Source organism: Telmatherina bonti (assembly GCF_933228915.1).
Source record: "Telmatherina bonti genome assembly, chromosome: 17".
In the NCBI taxonomy this organism is placed as follows: Eukaryota; Metazoa; Chordata; class Actinopteri; order Atheriniformes; family Telmatherinidae; genus Telmatherina; species Telmatherina bonti.
Window position 1 is genome coordinate 25,683,449 of NC_136615.1, and position 19,428 is coordinate 25,702,876.

The 19,428-nt window shown below is 37.0% G+C and overlaps 1 protein-coding gene across 1 annotated transcript in view; it reads left to right on the forward strand.

Moving 5' to 3' along the window:
* Nucleotides 1–13,870, forward strand: part of musk (muscle, skeletal, receptor tyrosine kinase) — a 35,205-nt gene extending 21,335 nt beyond the window's left edge. The window contains exons 12-16 of the mRNA XM_079256616.1: nucleotides 2,913–3,087; nucleotides 3,330–3,516; nucleotides 3,588–3,779; nucleotides 7,355–7,503; nucleotides 12,977–13,870. Coding sequence (XP_079112742.1) covers nucleotides 2,913–3,087; nucleotides 3,330–3,516; nucleotides 3,588–3,779; nucleotides 7,355–7,503; nucleotides 12,977–13,677 — 1,404 coding nt within the window. The 3' untranslated portion in view covers nucleotides 13,678–13,870. The remainder of the gene's footprint in view (nucleotides 1–2,912; nucleotides 3,088–3,329; nucleotides 3,517–3,587; nucleotides 3,780–7,354; nucleotides 7,504–12,976) is intronic.
* Nucleotides 13,871–19,428: the final 5,558 nt, after the last annotated feature.

Consider the following 19,428-nt stretch of genomic DNA (forward strand, 5'->3'; position numbering starts at 1 on the left):
CACTCAATGGAAAGTGATTTCTATCTACTGCTACGTGTATACAAGAGGAAATACTGACTTTGAAGTTGTGGTTCTTTTGGCTAGCAAGCAAACTTTGGATGTTGAGAGATTGGATCATCTGGATAAATGTGTAACTGTACTTGTTATTTACTTACATTTCTGTAATTATTTTGCTTTCCACAGAATTTTGTCATAAATGACATTGACAGCTTACTATTGTGCTCATGTTTTTTGGTGGTGGGCCATTGTCAAACACTCGAGTCATAGTTCAAAGACAAACTTATATGATGTCAGTGTACAACAGGCAGAAATGATATAGCCTTTTACAAACAGAAACATGCCAAACAGAACAGGTACTGCCTCACTAAATTAAAAAAAAAAAAATTGTATGTATTTGCATGGTATATATACAGTATATACAGTGTATATATATGTATGTATGAATATAGATATATATTATAAAACTATAATCCTCCAACTTCTTTAAGGATATTATGATTATATAGGTACCGTGCTTTATAGTGAAAGCCTGAAACATAACAAGAAGCATCCTGTTGTAATAAACTCAGTAAGCTGACATTAGCTTGAATATGTAGCTACAGCCAATAAAACAGCAAGACATTGGACCCTTTCTTTCAAAGCATAACTCAGAACATTGAGAAGGAAAATATAAAATTTATTAGATTTTTATTTGTTGTGCATTTAAGTTTGACAAATGTAGGAGAAGCTGCTAAAAGGCATAAAGATGTGCAAACTGCTGGTCAAAGCTCTGCACCAATGCTAGGTTTTATAATCAGGTCACAGGATTTAAAGTTGGTGAGAAAACAGACTGACGTCAGGAAGTCAGAATGAAGCATCTGCTGTTTTCAGGGAAAAAAACTTAAATTTTATGTTCTCGCTGCAAACATTAGTCTAAAGACAGGCTTTTATATGCGATTGAATTATTCTGCTGATTAGGCCTAAGTTCCTGGCTGAAACCAAAGCTTTCATTTCCTTCTTGTAAGAGTAGTAATGGCATCGTTGGGATAATGTCTGTTGGAACTGTTTCTGCTGGAGGGCAATGCTGTGATTGGACTATTCTGAGCTCAAAAGAACTGAAGAGACGCCAGCAAATGAAGTAGGACCATACGCTTTGGGACATGTGTTTTCACAAAATGAAAACTATAAAACAGTATGAAATTTTAATAAAATTTTGCTTTGACATGGCTTTATGGCAATAAAATTGGATTTCAAGTGTGCGAGTAAGCACTGCTAGAAAAAAGAATAAATTATAAAACTAAATATAAACTGGATGTGTTATCACATTTTAACCCTAAAAACTAATAATATTGATAATGATATATTGGCACATAATTAGTTATCAATTTAAGCCATTTTAAGGTATTTAAAAGAGATAACGAAACAAATAAAGAATAAAAAAATGTATATATAGCATTACTATCCTGAAGTTTTGATAAAGACGTTTGAGGTATTTGTAGCACAATGTGCAGTAACTTATTGTCTTAGCTCAAGTTGGGCTTAAAAGACAAAGAAAAGTCAAGCATTTTGGTAAGCATGAGCCATAATGCTGCATTTGATTTACTCAAAAGTCATATTTTCCATGTTCCCAGTCATAATGTGAATGCCCTCTGAAGTCAGAAATCCGACTGGGAAAGTGGGAGCAGACCCACCTGCCCTGAGTTTACTAGTAAAGATTGCTGCCTAGTGAAACAAAGTTAAATTAAATCACACATTTATATCTTGTTTAACTGTACAAAAATTAGAGTTAAAGGTAGTGCTTTCAAACCTCTACACAGAGAATAAGTTTACAAAATGTGTTCATGTTCAAAACCCTAAATGAAAGTGTTGGAAGTCTCTTTGCTAACATTAGGAACTGCTGCTAACATGTTAGCTTCTTAAATCTCAAAGCAAAAGATCCTGGTGGCATTTTGGTTTTCCAAGTTTTCCAACTTTTCAGCATGAACGCTCCCAACTTGGTGATGACCTCATTACTGTTTCTGACTTTCAGCCTCCAAGTCAAATTGAACACAGTATAATCCCTCTCTTGGTTCCAACCCATTTCCATGATGCTAGTTTTCATTACAGAAGTTAGAAAAACGTCACTCTTTGGATGTGGAGTGGTGAAAACCTCAATCATTGGATATACAAATTCTTTACGGGAAAGCATTCACACATGACATGTGACCCTCTTAAATATCACATAATAGTCAGAATGTAATGACACATTGTGCTGCTTGTACAGGGTGACTGGTTCGTTTTGTGAGTCATGATGAGACACCACGAGTCATTGTGACACGCTGGACTTTGATGGTATATTTGACACATCAACCAGACAATTGCAACATTTAAGAGGTTTATAAAATGTAATAACAGCTAAATTCCAACCAATTCCGATTACACATTTCCCTTTCAGCGCAGTGATGTATCGCTGTCATGTATTACTCATTAGGTTAAATTTACACCTGCAAAGTGATGCAAGTTGATGTAGCATGCCAATCCTACCATGTAAAGCATTTTATCAAGTCATGCGTTATTGGCTTTAAAAGGAAAGGATTTGGATGGATGGCTGGAAGAAGTACAACGTGGATTTGAAGACTTGTGATAAATTTCCTGGAAAGAGTCACTGAAATCTAAAGACGGTCAGGGACTAACTTGTCATTGTTTGATGATACAATTCTTTAGGAAAATTGCCTAACGCATTCATTTTTAGCAACATTTGTTGAATTGAGCCTTCTTAGCTCATATTTTCCTAAATCCTAAGATAGATGTGACCATTACTGTTACAGGTTGAGTCCCAAGAGGAAATTAAATACTGGGTAGATTAAACTACAGGCACAAATATTAAACCCCCACCGTTGGCAGAGCATTTTATGGTTATTTAATAATATTAAGATTTGTGTTCTGTCCTGTAGGTTCCCCACCAGCACCATCTGTCTGTAGACGTCATTCCAGAGCTGAAGAACTCTGAAAACCACTGTAGGAACCCTGGAGGAATAAGTGATAAGCCCTGGTGTTACACCTCTGCTTCTAACATACGCTGGGAGTACTGTGCCGTGCCAAAGTGTGGGGAGACAAGCACTGCATTAGGTACTAACTTTGTCACTCTCTTTTACTATTTTACTTCTTGTTCATTTTCATTTCTGTCAAGTTCAGTTGCTAACAAAAATCCTGATACATTTCAATATAATTATCAAGAACTATGTGCAAAAAGATGGTGATGAACACGCCAAGCAGAGTAGAGGCATTCAGACATGTTTTCTCTTGTTATTTCAAACTGCTGAAGTGTCTTTTTTTCTTTAATTTCACTCTCTTGCTACTGTTTCTAATAGTGATGAAGCCAGAGTTAACAGGGCCTCATAAGACTCCCCACCACCCTCCCCAAACTACTGTGTCGTCTCCAGCTTACTCCATGTCCGTCATCGTTATTATCCTGACCTCACTTGCAACGGCAGCCTTCCTCACAGTTATCATCCTTAGCTGCCGCAGGTGGAGAAAGCAGTGGAGGAACAGAAAGAGGTAAAAAACAGAAGAAAAAGATTTCCTAGTTTGATTGCTTTATTTTTGTGCCTCACTCTCTGTATTTCCAGAGAGATGGTGACGCCGACACTGAGTGCTCTTCCATCAGAGCTCTTGCTGGATCGACTCCACCCCAACCCCATGTACCAACGGGTTCCTCTGCTGCTGAATTCAAAGCTGCTGGCCCTCGAGTACCCTCGGAACAATATCCAATATGTTAGAGATATTGGGGAAGGGGCGTTTGGACGGGTTTTCCAAGCCAGGTGAGAAAGGGCAATGAAGCAATAGATGTGGGAATGGATGTGATTGGAACTTTCTTGGTTTACTTGGATAAGAGTTAACACGAAGTTGTGGAGAAGTAGAAGGGTTAAGATAGGACAGAGGCAGAGGGGATGATAGCATGGCTAAACAAGGCCCCTGGTCATTTTGAGAACTGCTGCATCATTCACAAAGTCACAGCTAGAGCTGTTACAGAAGTCCTTCCCAGTGCTCTCTGAACCTGCTCACCAAAGGACACAAATATCTCCTACTAATCGCTATCATCAGTCTGAATACATAACCACAAGTCATATGGTTGTTTTATTTCTGAAAGATCATAAATCTATCCAAGTTTGTCAGTGCAGTTCTGACAATTTTACATGAAATATAAATAGATTTTTTTTTCTTGTAAAAATGATAACTGTAAAAAGTTTAATTTCATGTTGTTTAAAATAGATTTTCAATTTAGATTTACAATTTGAATTTTGTCATACTTCAATAGAAAAGTGTTTTAAAAAAAATCACAATCACATGAAATGAAATTCCTTTGACAGCATTGACATCTTTAATATTGCAGGGAAGTTACCAAATGTGCTCACTTAATAGATATTATAAGCTACTTAATTCATAACTTAAATGAAAATATAGTACAATAATTTAATGCGGTGGAAATGATAAAATGCAAATATGAATGTTTCCAATTAGTTAACAATCCCCCTTTTGCTTCGTCAGTCAAACAGCTGCTTGCTTACATGCCATCATCAGAAAACAATTCAAATGAAAATCCCTTCAAATTTCACCACACACAGCTGATGCTAACTACATGTAGCCACAGCAACAGCAGATAAATGACGTATAGACACAGATAATATGGTAGCTTGATCACAGCACAGAACTATGATAGTTTGTGATATTTTAATGGTGGCACCTGTAGCTGTAAGGCTAACCGTTAATCCCTAGATAAAACCTGGAATGGTGCAACATATGGACACCACTGGGAACATAATATTTGCACACAGATTCTTGTATACTTTTTGAATTATAATGGATGTTGGTTTGCAGTGCTCCTTCAAAGCACCTTCAGACTTTTAACACAAGCAAATTTTTGTTTGTTAGAAATTGTTTTATGACACGTTCAGGCTCTGAAAGACATCAATGGACATGGATCACAGTGCAGACAAAAGCAAAACATCTTGATTGACACTCAGATTTAGAAATGTTCCTCTCAAATGTTACATCGAAATCCAGAAATCACACAGTGAAAGACGATATCTAATCTATGTAGCTGCAGTTTTATATAAAAATGTACAAAACAGAGTTTTTCTAAGATGCAACAAGAATTGAAATCCATCATTTGTTTGAAAATTTGACTGGCATAAATCCAAAAATAAAGGTTTTACTTTTCAAATTTATTGAATTATAGTAAATTGAGAAGAAATTTACAATTTAATATTTGAAACACAGAGAAGGTTAGGAGAAAATAAAGAAAAAAATGTTTACAGATTCTACCATCATTATCTAGGGAATTTTATTACTTGTTAGAGGTGAGGGTGTCAGGATCAGGTATAAAAAGGAGGAACACTAAGTGAAGCACTGTCATGCTGCTATTATTAGTGCATTCCTTCTGGTGAACACTGGAAAGCTGCTTCTGCTTCATTTAGATATGTAGGCAAGGCAACAAACAAGGCAGTTCAAAGTACTTTTTCTGGGTGTTTGTTGCAACAAAACTGAATTCTGCATCTCCATGTATAGTTCTGACTCTGGAGACAGAAAGTAAACTTGTTCCTGATGACCAGAGGGAGGTGGTTGGTTGAATGGACTTTTGGCTCTAAACCATTCAGGGCTTTGTAAACTAACAGCAGCTGCTGGATGGACTTTGTAGGGACACCTGCAAGAACAGCTTTACAGTAGTCCAGTCTCCATCAGACAAATGCACAAACAAGTTTTTCTAAATCCTGCTGAGACATCAGTGCTTTAATCCTCGATATGTTCCTAAAGTAATAACAAGCAGCTTCACAACTGTCTAAATGTGACTGACATTCAGGTCTGAGTCCATGGCAGATTTATGGCTTTGTTGTTACTTTTGAACATTTCTGATTGAAGCTAAGTGCAGATTTTACATCTTTCTTGGCTCCTAAAATTATTATTTTTGCAGTTTTGTCTTCATTCAGCTGAAGAAAGTTCTGGCACATCTGATCATTGGCTGATCATTAGTTTGATCACAGCATCTGAAAAGTGTTTGGATTGGACCAGAGTCTCCTAGTTAGATAGTCATGTAGATTTATGTCATCAGCATAATTACAGTAACATAGCTGTGTTTTCTTTTTTTTATATATATAATTTGAGCAAATTCAAGTGTGTAGACATAGAACAGCAGTGACTCCAAGGTGGTGCCTTGTGTATTTCTTTGTTTAGTTTTACAGTCATCTATAGACACAAAGTCTACAGGTATCATAAGCAGAACTCAAACCAGTTAATTGCAATGCCAGAAAGTCCCTCACAGTTTTTCAGGTGGTCTAGTGGGATGTAATGGTGGAACATGTCATTAATCAGCCCTGAGATCTAGTAGAACCAGAACTGAAATGTTGCCGTGACATGTATCACAAAAGAGGAAGCCATATGTCAAATTCAGGGAAGTAGCAGCTAAGTTTTTGGCCACAAGTTTCAGAGAAAGAAAATTGGCATTTGTTTTGTTACCAGATGACTTTCCTTTTATGGATTATCAATTAAAAGACAGATTTAGAAATTTTTTAAGAACTACCTGCTGCTTTCAAGGTGACCTCTTATTCAGACAGATCTGTGGAAACCTTAAGAAGGCAATAGCAGAATTCACAGAAACATGGCTTTAAAGGCTTGGTGTGATGGTACATCATCTAAAATTGTGGATTGGCTGATAATGATAAAATTACTGTTAAAATTTTAGTATTTGAGAAAGCTTTCCGACTTCTCTAGAAATGTCTTCCTTAAAGAAGTAAAGAGTGCCATGCTGTGGTCACAATTCAGTCTCAAGACCTTGCCCTGGAACTTTAAAGCGCTTTGCAAAGATAGCACAAGAACCTAAAGACACACATCTAAACTCCCACACCCTGACTGCATGCATGATATACATACTGCTTTTACCAGTGTCCAAATTCTGGGTGTTTGTTGTGTATGTAACTGAAGGTACAGATCATATAAAAACAAACATATTAACTTTCTAGTAGTATGTGCATTTGGACATGTGTTATCAAAAACACAAACACACAGTTTCCCCCCACACACTTAAATAGTCCCAAAGAGTAAATAACTTCTTACTTGACAGATGGCCTTCAATCTTTAGTCTTGCAATCTGTGTTTGTGTGTCACTGAGTGGGTGAGTGCTTCCATATGTATGTATACAACATGTGTGTGTGGAAACTAAATATATATCTACTCTGAGACTCGCTGAGACTTTAGTGTGCCCCACTGTGGGCCAACACAGGAAGCGTGTATAAGTTTTCATCCATGTGTGTTGCATGTTCATTTCCTCCAATACACTTACAGAGGCCTCACAAAGAGAGTGCTGCTGCAAACTGATGGCAACAAATGTTTCTGTTTGTAGAGCGCCGGGCCTGCTGCCAATGGAGTCTTTCAGAATGGTGGCTGTGAAGATGCTGAAGGAGGAGGCATCCACTGACATGCAGAACGACTTCCAGAGAGAAGCAGCCCTCATGGCCGAATTTGACCATCCAAACATTGTTCGACTTCTGGGTTAGTGTGTTTGTGTTTGTGTGAGAAGAGAAGTGTGCAGGCTCAAGATTTCCAGAGAGACTGTAATCACAGCTGGAATTTACATTGGATAACTGCTGTATCAGTGTGTTTTCTTGAGGGAGAGCAAGAGTACAAAAACTGATCCTGAAGCACGGAGCTGGAGAAAGAATAGACAGTTTAAGAGAAAAAGCTAAATACAAGACAGAAGTATAATGGACATGAGACGAAGGAAATCAACACAAAGTAGCAACAAAACAAATAGTTAATGCTACTTTCTTGGGGAAAAAAAAGAGACCACCCTCCCCAACACACACACACACACTTATTCTTTGAACAGTCCAAACACATACATCAGTTTTATGCATTTTCATTGGATATATCTCAGGTATTCTGCCGATTCTGACATCATTCTGACGATGACCCATTCCAATAATCTGGTTAAAATCTGCATCACTTGAATCTTTACTAAATGTGTTGGCTTTTTAGTGACATTGTGTAAACAGTTCACAAACAGACAATATTAGCTCATGAGAAAACAGAAAAAATATAACCTAGATACTTTGTTTTATAGTTTTTTTTCCAGAAAATAATTTGTATTTTGTATTTTTCTTAGTGCCTTAGAAGCAGTGGACTAACAACCAGAAGACAATCACTGTCTCCAGTGTCCATTCACATACAGCAATTCTCTTGAATTAGGAGCTTTTTTTTCTCCTCAAATCTTAACCTTGGTACAGTAAAATTCCCTCCGGATTGGACTGTTTGCCAGTAAACAAGTGGCGCTTGACGACTAATGTACTTTTGTTGGCCTGGGTAAAACAAATGTCCTCTATTAAACTTTATCTATCCTAATAGAGCCTATCTTATCTAAAACAAACAGCTCACTTCCAAATGTACTCTCAGGAAGAAATATAGTGATACAGCATGCTCCTTTTGGCACAGGCGGTAAGTAAACAGAGTCATCGGTCATTGGCTGTGCTGAATGACGGTTACAGCACCAGTCGTTGTGAAATATTGTTAAAATCAACATCCACTCATATCTCAAAAGGACTGCAGTATTTGGTATTTTCTTTAAAATCAGCTCTGAAGCACATTCTTTTCAAACGGGTCATTGAGAGAGGGACACACGAAGCAAAATCCCTGCTGCACATGAAACCAGTGTTAAGTAGATTATTACTTTAACCTCAAATTACCCTCAAGACTAATAATACACTTCAAGTTGTATGTAAAAATATACGTAGCATCCATTTTGTGAGTGAGTCAAAATTAGAGATACCATATGTCTGCATGTTGGATTTGTGTGCAGGATGTCTTCCCTTATATTTAGCAATGAGTGCATCATTTTAATCCAGTTACTGACCTCAGTCAAGGTTGCTACTGCTGATTTACTTGTTTATGACTCTTCTCTTCCAACATAAATGCACATATCCTTATTAAAACACTGCAGTAAATTCCATTCATTGTAAACAACCTGACCTAAACTCCTACTTTAACCATAACCAATGCATGCCTAGCATTAAGTTTAACTAAGATGGCACTCTTCATAACTCATATGGTTTATTATCATGGGACTAACCTCTCAAAATGTCAACATAAATTTAATGCCATGGCTTAAAGGCACGCAAGGCTTTAGACACATCTCCCCCTTCCTAATATTGATGGTTTAAGTGTCATGCTAACAGCGAAGCAAAGCTCATAAGAGCAAATCTACCCCCCTGCCTATCTCTATGCAATGCCTTTTTTCTGTTTTTGGCTTTATTAAGTAAAACTGGAAACATCAGATCACTGTGCATTCAGACCCAAATGACTTGCAGACAAGGGGACATTATTTAGAATGAACAAAAGGCATCTCTATTGTATAAAGTCCAAGAATCTTAATAAAGGACAAATAGAAACAAAGCTGAAAAATACAAACATAAAGCAGGTGGACATGGAGAGGCCGCAAGGAACATAATTATGAGGATCTGGCACTGAAGAAATCAGCCCTTGGAGTATTTTGTGGAAGTTAATTGCTAACAAAAGGCGGTGTTGGTGATTTACTAAATGAACACAGGTGTACAAAATGAGCATAAAGCAAACTTAACAGAAAACAAGAAAACAGACCGACAGAATAAAACACAGGGACAAGACACAGAGATCAACAAGAAATTAGAGGAGATCCAAACTGAATAGAAAGCTTGAAATCTCAAAGACAAAGTAACACCAAAAAGACAAAAACGCTTAGGATAAAACAAGCTGCAAAGCAAGCTGGCTCTATGTAACCTACTGACCTCAAACATATATGTTTCTGACTTATTTTGATGGCACAGCCACATTTATAATGAATATTGCTGGAGCCACTGTTGCACAGTTTCGTTTTTTTTCCCACCGTGCTGCATCACTTTACAGCATTTTGTTTTATGGTACCGTATCACATGCCAACGACTGAACTTCAACACACTGGTGCTTTTTGCTGAATCAGTCATACTGAACATTTTAAACAGTCACATGACTTGTATTGCCTAGAGACAGCCAAGAGAGGAGACAGGATGCAGGATTAATGCTGAATTAAGGTGTGCCTCACTGAGAAAATCTACCAATATTCAGGCGTGTGGTTTTAAATTTCTTATTAGCTGCATTTACATGGAGCATATCTGATACAAGCAAACATTTAATCAGAGTAGAAATGTGTCATTTAAACACCTCAGATTATCCAATAGTCCTGGATTGGAAATAATTTACAATGAGAGGTGGATTACAAGAGGGATGTTTTAAATCTTTTCACGATTGGATCATGAAAAAAACCTGCTTTGTTTCTGTGGTACATGTCTCGTATGCTTGAACCACGTGGAGGTTAAATGGTCCATCAAGTTTCAGGGAAGACTTGAAAAATGGCGACAGGAAAACACAATGAGATTGTGGCAGACAGGTTTTTCTGTTAAAGACTATGGAGCCTCTCATGTATCTGCAAAACTATACGAATGCATCAAATCTTTCTATAATGTCAACACACAGCTGCATTAATGTATATCTATGTAAACACAGAATGCAGTGGTTTGGACCCGATGCAATGCTAATCTGACCAGTTTCCACTTATAGCACATGATTACATGACTTACCATGCAGTTTCGCCTGTCTAGTAAACAAAGCTGACTTTAATAACATATTTTAATTCTCTCAAATTTAAAATGATGAATTCTCTCAAATTAATTTAAAAAATGATTAAATTATTAAATTAATGATTCAATTGAATTATTAAATTAAATTAATCCCAAATTTAAAAAAAAAAGATTAATTCTCTCAAATTTAAAATTTAAAATTATTTTAAATGATGAAATTTTAAATAATTTCATCATTTTAATTCTAACATTTAACATTTTGTTAAAAAAAAAAGAAAAAGATTTTTTTTATTGAATGAAGAAAAGAAAAGGAAACACTGGCTACCTTCAGCCAGCAGGATTTATCTGTTATTTTTTATTTTTATATGGCTGTTCATATTATCAATTCATGCAACTACAATCTGACTTCATTGTCGACAGTCTACAGCCGTAAAGTGACCCACAACATGGAAGTGTGACGTCTGTTAGGTCTCAATTAACAGGATAAAATGTAACATTGTTTCTCTCATTCTGTTGAGAAAACAGAAACTTCTACAGTTATCAGATTAATACCATAAGAAAGTAACCTGAGTCAAATTTGAAAAAAAAAAAAAAAAGGTTTTGATCTGCTCAGACTAAAGTATAATAACAAAAATATAATGCAGGTCATATTTGCGTAAAAAACATTAGATTTGACAGTTTGGCATGCCAGACTGGAGTGCTCTATATGTTCAATACAGAGCTAAGTCTGAAGTTCCTCCCCTTCATGGAGATTCGCATCGGTCTTAAACAAACCGGCCACTCTGATTGGTTGGTTTGAGGAGACTCTTGCCTCTTGCCTTTGGTCACCATGTATTCTACAAAACATTCAAGATGGCGCATGGATGTAGCGGGAGTTAGTTTCTTTTTGCCGTAAATGCAACACCAAGTTGCCAATAACGCCATGTAGCCTCAGGTTTTTACAGCAAAAACGACACAGGTCATTTATCTCTTCTGTACTGCACACTATGTTTATTTTCTTCTTTTGCGTTCGCTCTACTGAACACTTCCAGACATCGTAGGCTCCCGCTTGACTGACATCACATCCGCCATTTTTCTGATTGGTTTACTCCTCGCTTATTTGTCCTGCTCTGGAAGTCCGTTGATGCGAGTGAGTCCCCAGATTCTACGCTGGTACAAGCGACAGAGTCTGGTTTGCCAGGCTATGGATTTAGACCACTTCTACCAGCAGAGTGAACACACACAAACACCCTTCTTCAAAATGTAATTCAAATACACTACTAGTCAAAAGTTTGCACACATTTTCCCATTGGATTTACTGGGAAAGGATGTCGAAACTGTAAATAAATAAAACTTGAATTACACCTATTCCCAGAAACAACAACCAGGTCCTCACATAAGGAGCCCCATTTGAACTAGCTGTATTTAACACGCATTACTAAGCTAGAATTAGGTTTCTGTCTTCATAAGTAATGCTGGACTGGGTTGATGTTCATACTGAATAAGTTCCCATTGAGGAAAATAAAACAAAAACAAAAAAAACTAAAAAAAAAAAAAAAAAAAAAAAAAAAGGATTACGCACACTCATAAACTATTTAGCAATCCAAACCTTCTTGTTTTGGTGGATCTATCCCACTCTGTGACCTGCAGGACATGAACAAACTGAGCATGAACTCCAAAGATCTTCTGGCAAATTTCACAGAGAAACATAGACTAAAAAACAAAAAACAAAACTACAACATATTTCATTTCTTTTCTTTTTTTTTTTTATTACAAGTTATTAAAGATCTAGTTTGTAAATGCTGTTTGGTGTTTAGTTGTGCTGCTTCCTGTTTTTCCACTTGCCTGTTTAACCTATCACATCACTACTGAGTTAGTTTGCCTTTGAATGTCAACTTAACCACAAAACATTGTGTAACCACGCAAATTTTTCTCAGTGTCATAGAAAACCCACTGCTAAACTGTACCTTAGAGAGTTCTCTCCTCTCCCTGTGCTCACTTTAGCTGATCAACTGCATAACAACTTCCCCTCTCCATAGACCAAGGTCTTTATTTGATTCCTGGAAAATTTGACCTGATTTATCTGAATTTTCAGCGTTTTGGGATCACAAAAGTAACTGAAATAGATGTCTTTTGATAGGAACAAGCGTTGAAAGGATTTTAAATGAATTTGCTCCCAACAGGCTGTGAACCTTTCGATTTCTTCCTACAAACACAGAGCTTTGAAATACAATCCATCAAAATTATGCTTCCTGCCAGCAAGGGTCAGCACATTTAAGTGCACTGACCACATAAAGTTATGCAAGACTAAAACTATAAATGAATTACCAATGCAAAAGTTTATCTGTTAATGAAATGCGTGTTATAATAAAGTTGACATCTGTATGTTCTCTCTTCAGGTGTGTGTGCTGTGGGCAAACCCATGTGTCTTATGTTCGAGTATATGGCCCACGGTGACCTCAACGAGTTCTTGCGTCGTCGATCTCCAACCCAGTCTGTGCGCACCCTCAGTCGAGCTAGCCTGTCAGGTCGCAGCTTCTCCTCTGATATCGAATCAGGACCTCTTTCCTGTGAAGAGCAGTTATCAATATCGAAGCAAATAGCTGCAGGAATGGCCTACCTATCAGAGCGCAAGTTTGTCCATCGTGACCTGGCAACCCGTAACTGTCTGGTCGGAGAAGACATGGTGGTGAAGATTGCTGATTTTGGTCTCTCCAGAAACATCTACTCAGCCGATTATTACAAAGCCAATGAGAATGACGCCATCCCCATTCGCTGGATGCCTCCTGAGTCTATTTTCTACAATCGCTACACGACAGAATCAGATGTGTGGGCTTATGGTGTGGTGTTATGGGAGATTTTCTCTCATGGAATGCAACCTTATTACGGTATGGGTCATGAGGAGGTTATTTACTATGTGCGGGATGGGCACATCCTTTCCTGTCCTGAGAACTGTCCTCTGGAGCTGTACAATCTGATGAGGCTTTGTTGGAGCACACACCCATCTGATAGGCCGAGCTTCAATAGTATTCATCGGATACTGGAGCGTATGCATCAAAACAAACTAAGCTCAAACGGGGACGCTGAGGCTGACTGCTAACTTTTAAAGAAACGTCTGTCCCTGTGCAGAAGCACACATGTGGTAACTTTGTGGCTGTGAAATCACTTCAAATTAACTGTGACGTTGAGCAGAAGCATGCCTACAGCACTCAGATTACAGGTTTTCTCCTCTGGAGATCCAATCTAGTATTTCTATTGTTAATATATATATATATATATATATATATATATATATATATATATATATATATATATATATATATATATATACAAGTTTTTGTTATTTGTGTTATGTGTACTTTTTTTTTTTAATTTTATGACCTCATTTTGTGACAATTGGTAGCTGCCCAAGAAATGAAGTCGACTGTACATATGAAAATCGTCATTTATGTGACAGACTCTATGGTCCCTTAGACTTCATTTAAAGCTGGCGTAGTCCCATCTGAAAAAAAATTAAAAAAAATTTCAGTCTTGGTGACAATCTATTTAAAATGGCAGAAGAATGTCAGATTACTTAGAGGAATAAAAAGGATACAAGAAAAAAGGTGGACAAAGATCTTTGTGCTCTTTAACAAATTCACACTGATTGATTATTCTAGTGGCTGCTGTGTTAACTGCAACTAATATTATCAGCTCCTGTGACTGTCTCATCAATTAAAAAAAAAACATAAAGTAAAAAAACATGGTATTGTACATTGCAGTGACATGCTGTGAGGTTCCAGACAGCCAGTTAGCTGCGTTTCCATTACACTTTTTGCAAAATAAAAATGATATTTGGAAGTTTCAGCAAGCAACAATTGCAATTTGTGGGTGTTTCCATTGAACAGTGTTTAGCGCATTAGCCTCAAGTCTTGTAAAATCTCGCGAGAGTAGCAAGATTTTACGAAAATTGCGGTTTATGCAAACTAGGCACTTAGCATTATTTGGGAGTTTTCTACTTGCTGCGGAGAATTTGGATTTTCAAAGCTTTTCTAACTCATTTTCTATTTCTAAAACTCTGAAATTCACTGGTGTTTGTTACACACTGCGCCGTCCTTACAGGAAATGGACGGGTCACGACCCCCATATGACGTCCAGGGATGCGCAAATGCTCACACTTTTGTGATATGTTTCTATCATGATATGTCTGAAAAAACACCTCATGACAGCTTAAAAACTTTTTTTGCGATATTTTTTCTAAATTTAGGTGTTTCCATTAGCGGTTTTCTGTTCCAATATTTAGCTTTTGCACAATTCTAAGTGTAATGGAAACGCAGCTGGTGTTAGATGAAACTGAATGAGCAGATGACGACAGCTGATTGTATGGAAGTTGCTTTACGTCTCTTTAAAATTTCTTAGGGTGTGCATGTGTATTGTGTTTGTAGAACATTGAAAGGAGCTGTAGCTTATCTTTTTTTTTGTAAGTTTTGTCTTGTGTTAAAAGCATACTGTCTACTTCAGCTTTAAAGATTGAAACCTAAGCATGCATATAAAATATTAAACCATTTTATATTAAACCTTATTATAATAAGTGTCCTTAAAACCTGTTTTTCATTCATTGTGTTTAATCGCTGCAACTTTTTTCTTTGTAATTTTGAACATTGACAAAGCAGGGTCAATTTGAAAGAGAGACAATGTGTAGAGTTTTGCTTTGATCATGTCAGAAATAAAAATGTTGTACATGCTTTTTACTTACATTTATATTCAAGTCACCTCCTACTAATTCCACAGTGGCACACAATCACTTTAAACCGTGGCTACAGATTGATTTATAGACATGTTGCTAATCAACTTTGGGGCATTCTTGTTTTACTATCACATGTTTTCTCCTTATGATGCAATTGTACTTTGTTGTTGATTTTTGTTTGATAAATAAATAGAAATAGCAGTGGTCATAAAAAAGTTTGCTCATTGAAGACAGATTCTTTTAATGGATTCACTTGAAGAAGACTTGCTGAGGAAAATCCTCAATTTCCACCATGTGGACACAAAACATCTTACGAGACAATAAACTTTGGCAGGGATCTCACAAAAAGTTCAAACTCTATTATACACATCAAATTTGGAATATAATCTGTATTACATTTTTATTGTATTAGTATGTTGCAGTATATTTGTTCAGCATTAGTGTTAATTGTCAAATAGGTACAAATCCCATTTAAAGAATGTATGCAGTTGTCAAGTGGAAATGTATTGTGTCTTTTTTAATATTGTGTGATATTATCATTTCTTCAAAATTTCTTACATAAGATTGTTATTTTGCCATTTTCTATTGTACTTGTCTTTAAGGATTTCTTTTTGTTTTGCTTATAAATAAAAGTTAAATAAAAACACACGTCTGTGTTTAAGAGCTTGACTGGAAATGTATGAAATCTAGTAGTTTAGCTTATTTTATTATTTTGCAGTGACTATGTTTTTCATTTTCATCACATTATTTTTACTATGCTGCTGCCAGAAGATAGCATGACATAGATCTGACATGGACATGGATGTCCAGCTTTCTGGACATATATTTGGTCTTTACTCATCAGATCATCATGAAAATTTATCTGGTCCTGGTTCCACTCATTTACTCTTCATTCATTCATTATCTATACAGCTCTGTCCGATTAAGGGTCACGGAGGAGCTTTAAAATTGAACATACTAATTGAAGTCACAGCTGGAAAAAACTGTGAAAAAATAAAAGAAATTCTCCTGCTATTTGGAAAGATTCCTACATAATTTTAATGGGCAGCAACATTTGCTTCTACCAGACCACTGCTGAAGCCTTCCCTAGCAATATCATAAGGAACATCCAAATGGTTCCAATCATCCAAAACCTTAACTTTTACAGACTTGCTCTTATTTACTGATGATCAATCACAAGTACTTATGGGCTACTTACTCTCTTGGTTCATAATGCATCATTCACATGTCACTTCTGCATTTTCTTACTTTTTAAGTAATTTTTTTTATTCTGCGGTTAATTTCTTCTAACTCTAAAGCCTGCAGGTATCACAGGATACCTGGTCTGTGAAACCTCTGAAATGACTGAGGGTGTGCTAATTTACATAAAAAAAAGACCATAAAAAAAGACAAAGATATTTCCCAGAACACCTCAAGCTCACTGGAATTCACCATATGGGACTCTCAAGTGCTGTAGCATGAGGTTTCTCATCACTTCTCTCGATATCTGTTTAGATGGTTCAGTATTAAATGAATTCATGGACAAGCAGGGTCACTTAATGACATGCCCTCTATTGACTAGGGAGAAACAACAGCTGGAGGTACGATAGGTAATGTGTTAAACATTTGGTCACATGGCTACTTCAACTAGTGCATGAAAAAGAACAACAAGAAGAATGTAAGTAGCAGGACTAGACAGTTTGCTCTTTTTCTTCTTTCTTTCATTATGCCTCTTAGAGGAAATGCTCCTGATTGCTAATTGTGCCATTTACCTTTTTTTTTTTTTCCCCCTGGGGCTGCTGAAGTCTCATGTGCAGCAGAAGAAAAAATCTTCTAAGTGCACACGTTAAACCACAATCCAATCTACTCACTGCATCTTGAAATTTCTTGTCCAAACATGAATATTTGATCCCAAAAGTCATTTGCAAAACCGATACAGGAAAAAAAAAAACTAAAATAAATAAATAGGTATATTAAGGAATAAATAAACAAAGTGTATCCTTCTTCTTTTGGCTCAAGACTGGTGTGTTTTAATGAAAGCCAGCTCTGATCAATCGGTGGAACTGAGTTTCAAGGAGACACAGACCGAGATGGACTGATTACTTTAACTCCATCATTTAGGTACTGATGGCTTTAAAGATAATTACACAAAGAAGAACTGCAACATTCCCTCCTTTTATGCCTGTTGCCTTTTCCAGCTTTTCCCTCCCAAGCTGGAGTAAGTGTTTTAACCATGTGGATGCTGCACTGATGCTTCTCACCACAAGAGGGATCAGAGAGGGTCTGCAGCTGAGAAATCTTTCTGCTTAGTAAAGTAAACATGAATGTGGAGGGTAGAGAACATGCAACATGTCTGTATTGTGGCGTGTTTATTGGCGCTGCCTTCAAATCATCGCTAACATGTCTGGGTTTGCTTGTCAGTCCATGAGTGTGGCCGTGCAAACTTTATGGAACAGGTCTTCCTTCTGTGTTCTTTGGGGATGTCCAGTGTAAACAGTTTAGAGAAGGCAGTTCTGACTCTGGCCTTGGATTGGTCATCTCTCTTCTGCTTTTTCTAAACCGTGGCTCAGACTCTCCCTCTCCCACCTCCTCCTCCGTCACCTAAGTTTTCACCTCCTACTCTATGTCACGTAAGGATCGTATTCAATGCTGTTACATCTTTTCCATCCTTCTCTTTCATTTCTTTTCCTTTCCGAAGACAGCTCAAGTGTCACGATACTGAATGTGCCATGAATAAATTCCTCTGAGTTCATGCTAAACAAATGATCTGTAAAAACATTTATCTTTTGACTATCAGTTACTTAATTGTTCATATCAAAATAAATGGGGAATATCAGCTGTTTATTTACATGTATAACCTGAACTAATGATGTTTTTGCAGCAAGTGTTTGTGTGTGAGTAACTATATATATGCAGGCCATGTAGTTCAGTATTTGCCTTTCTTTGCATGTTTGTTTTCTTGTTCGAGATATTCCGGTGGGATATTGATCTAATACTTTGCAGATATACCTATCACACTCAATAGACAGAAGATAGTTTCCCCAATAAATAACTGTAGGTTTCACCATATTATTATCTAACCCTGTCAGGCAGAACTGCAAACAGAAACAGAGTTTGCTTCCTTTAATGAGTCAATCCAGAGAAACGGTTTTCCAATTAAATCAATTGATGCAGGTCTGAGATTTTGTTATAACACAAAAACATTTAAATTTTTCATCTGTAAACTGATTCCTCTCTTTTGGCTGCTCTTCTTACTCTTATTTTATCACTATTTCGCCTTTCTTTTCATCATCCCTGTTGTTTTTTTCTTTACTTATTTCCAGCATTTGCAGTTCCCTTTCGTGTCTCCATCGGCTCTGTCTTGAAAAGTTTTACAAAGAACATGCTGCAAAGGCAGCTGCAGATACAGGGAAGCGCCACTCAATCACAGTGAATTAAGCGATCATCCCTTCTCCAAACACAGGTTTTATCTGAATGAACGCTTTAACCTTCCTGCCAAACTTTGCAACAACAGCTCAGCGTTTGGCAGCTGCATATTATTACAGTTAAGAACCACTTCCTGTTTTGTCACAATAATTTCCTTTGGGTCAGAACATCTTTTCAGCTCTGAAATTAGTTTCAGCATTACAAGGAAGCTGGAATGTTTCTGAATGTTTGTGGATGGACGGAGCTCGAATTTGAAGGTTTTGCCAACTGTTTTATGAATGTAACTGATAGTAAAATACTCAATTCTCTGCTGCCAAAAAATAAATTTTTCCTTTGGGGGTATTTTTCTAGGTCAGCAGGCTATGATGGGAACAACGGAAAGTGTCTATATGGATGATGTGATGAATGTGTGACATCCACTTCACTCAGCAACCACGCAAGGGAATTTCCTGTGTCACAGCACCAGCTCTTATTGGTCCATGAAGGGAGCAACAGGAAGTAAGTAGACATATATCAGTCAGCTGGAGGCAAACACTCTAAAATTGTGGAACAATAACACACACACACAGACACGCAAATCATTCTTTCCAATAAAAATATTTGCCGTCTGCTGAGAGGATGGCTACAACACATGGTGCATACAGTAGTATCCCTGAGTCCACATGCATGTGGGGCACTAAGGACTCCATTTTAGGGGCAACATTTTGTCAAACTTTCCTA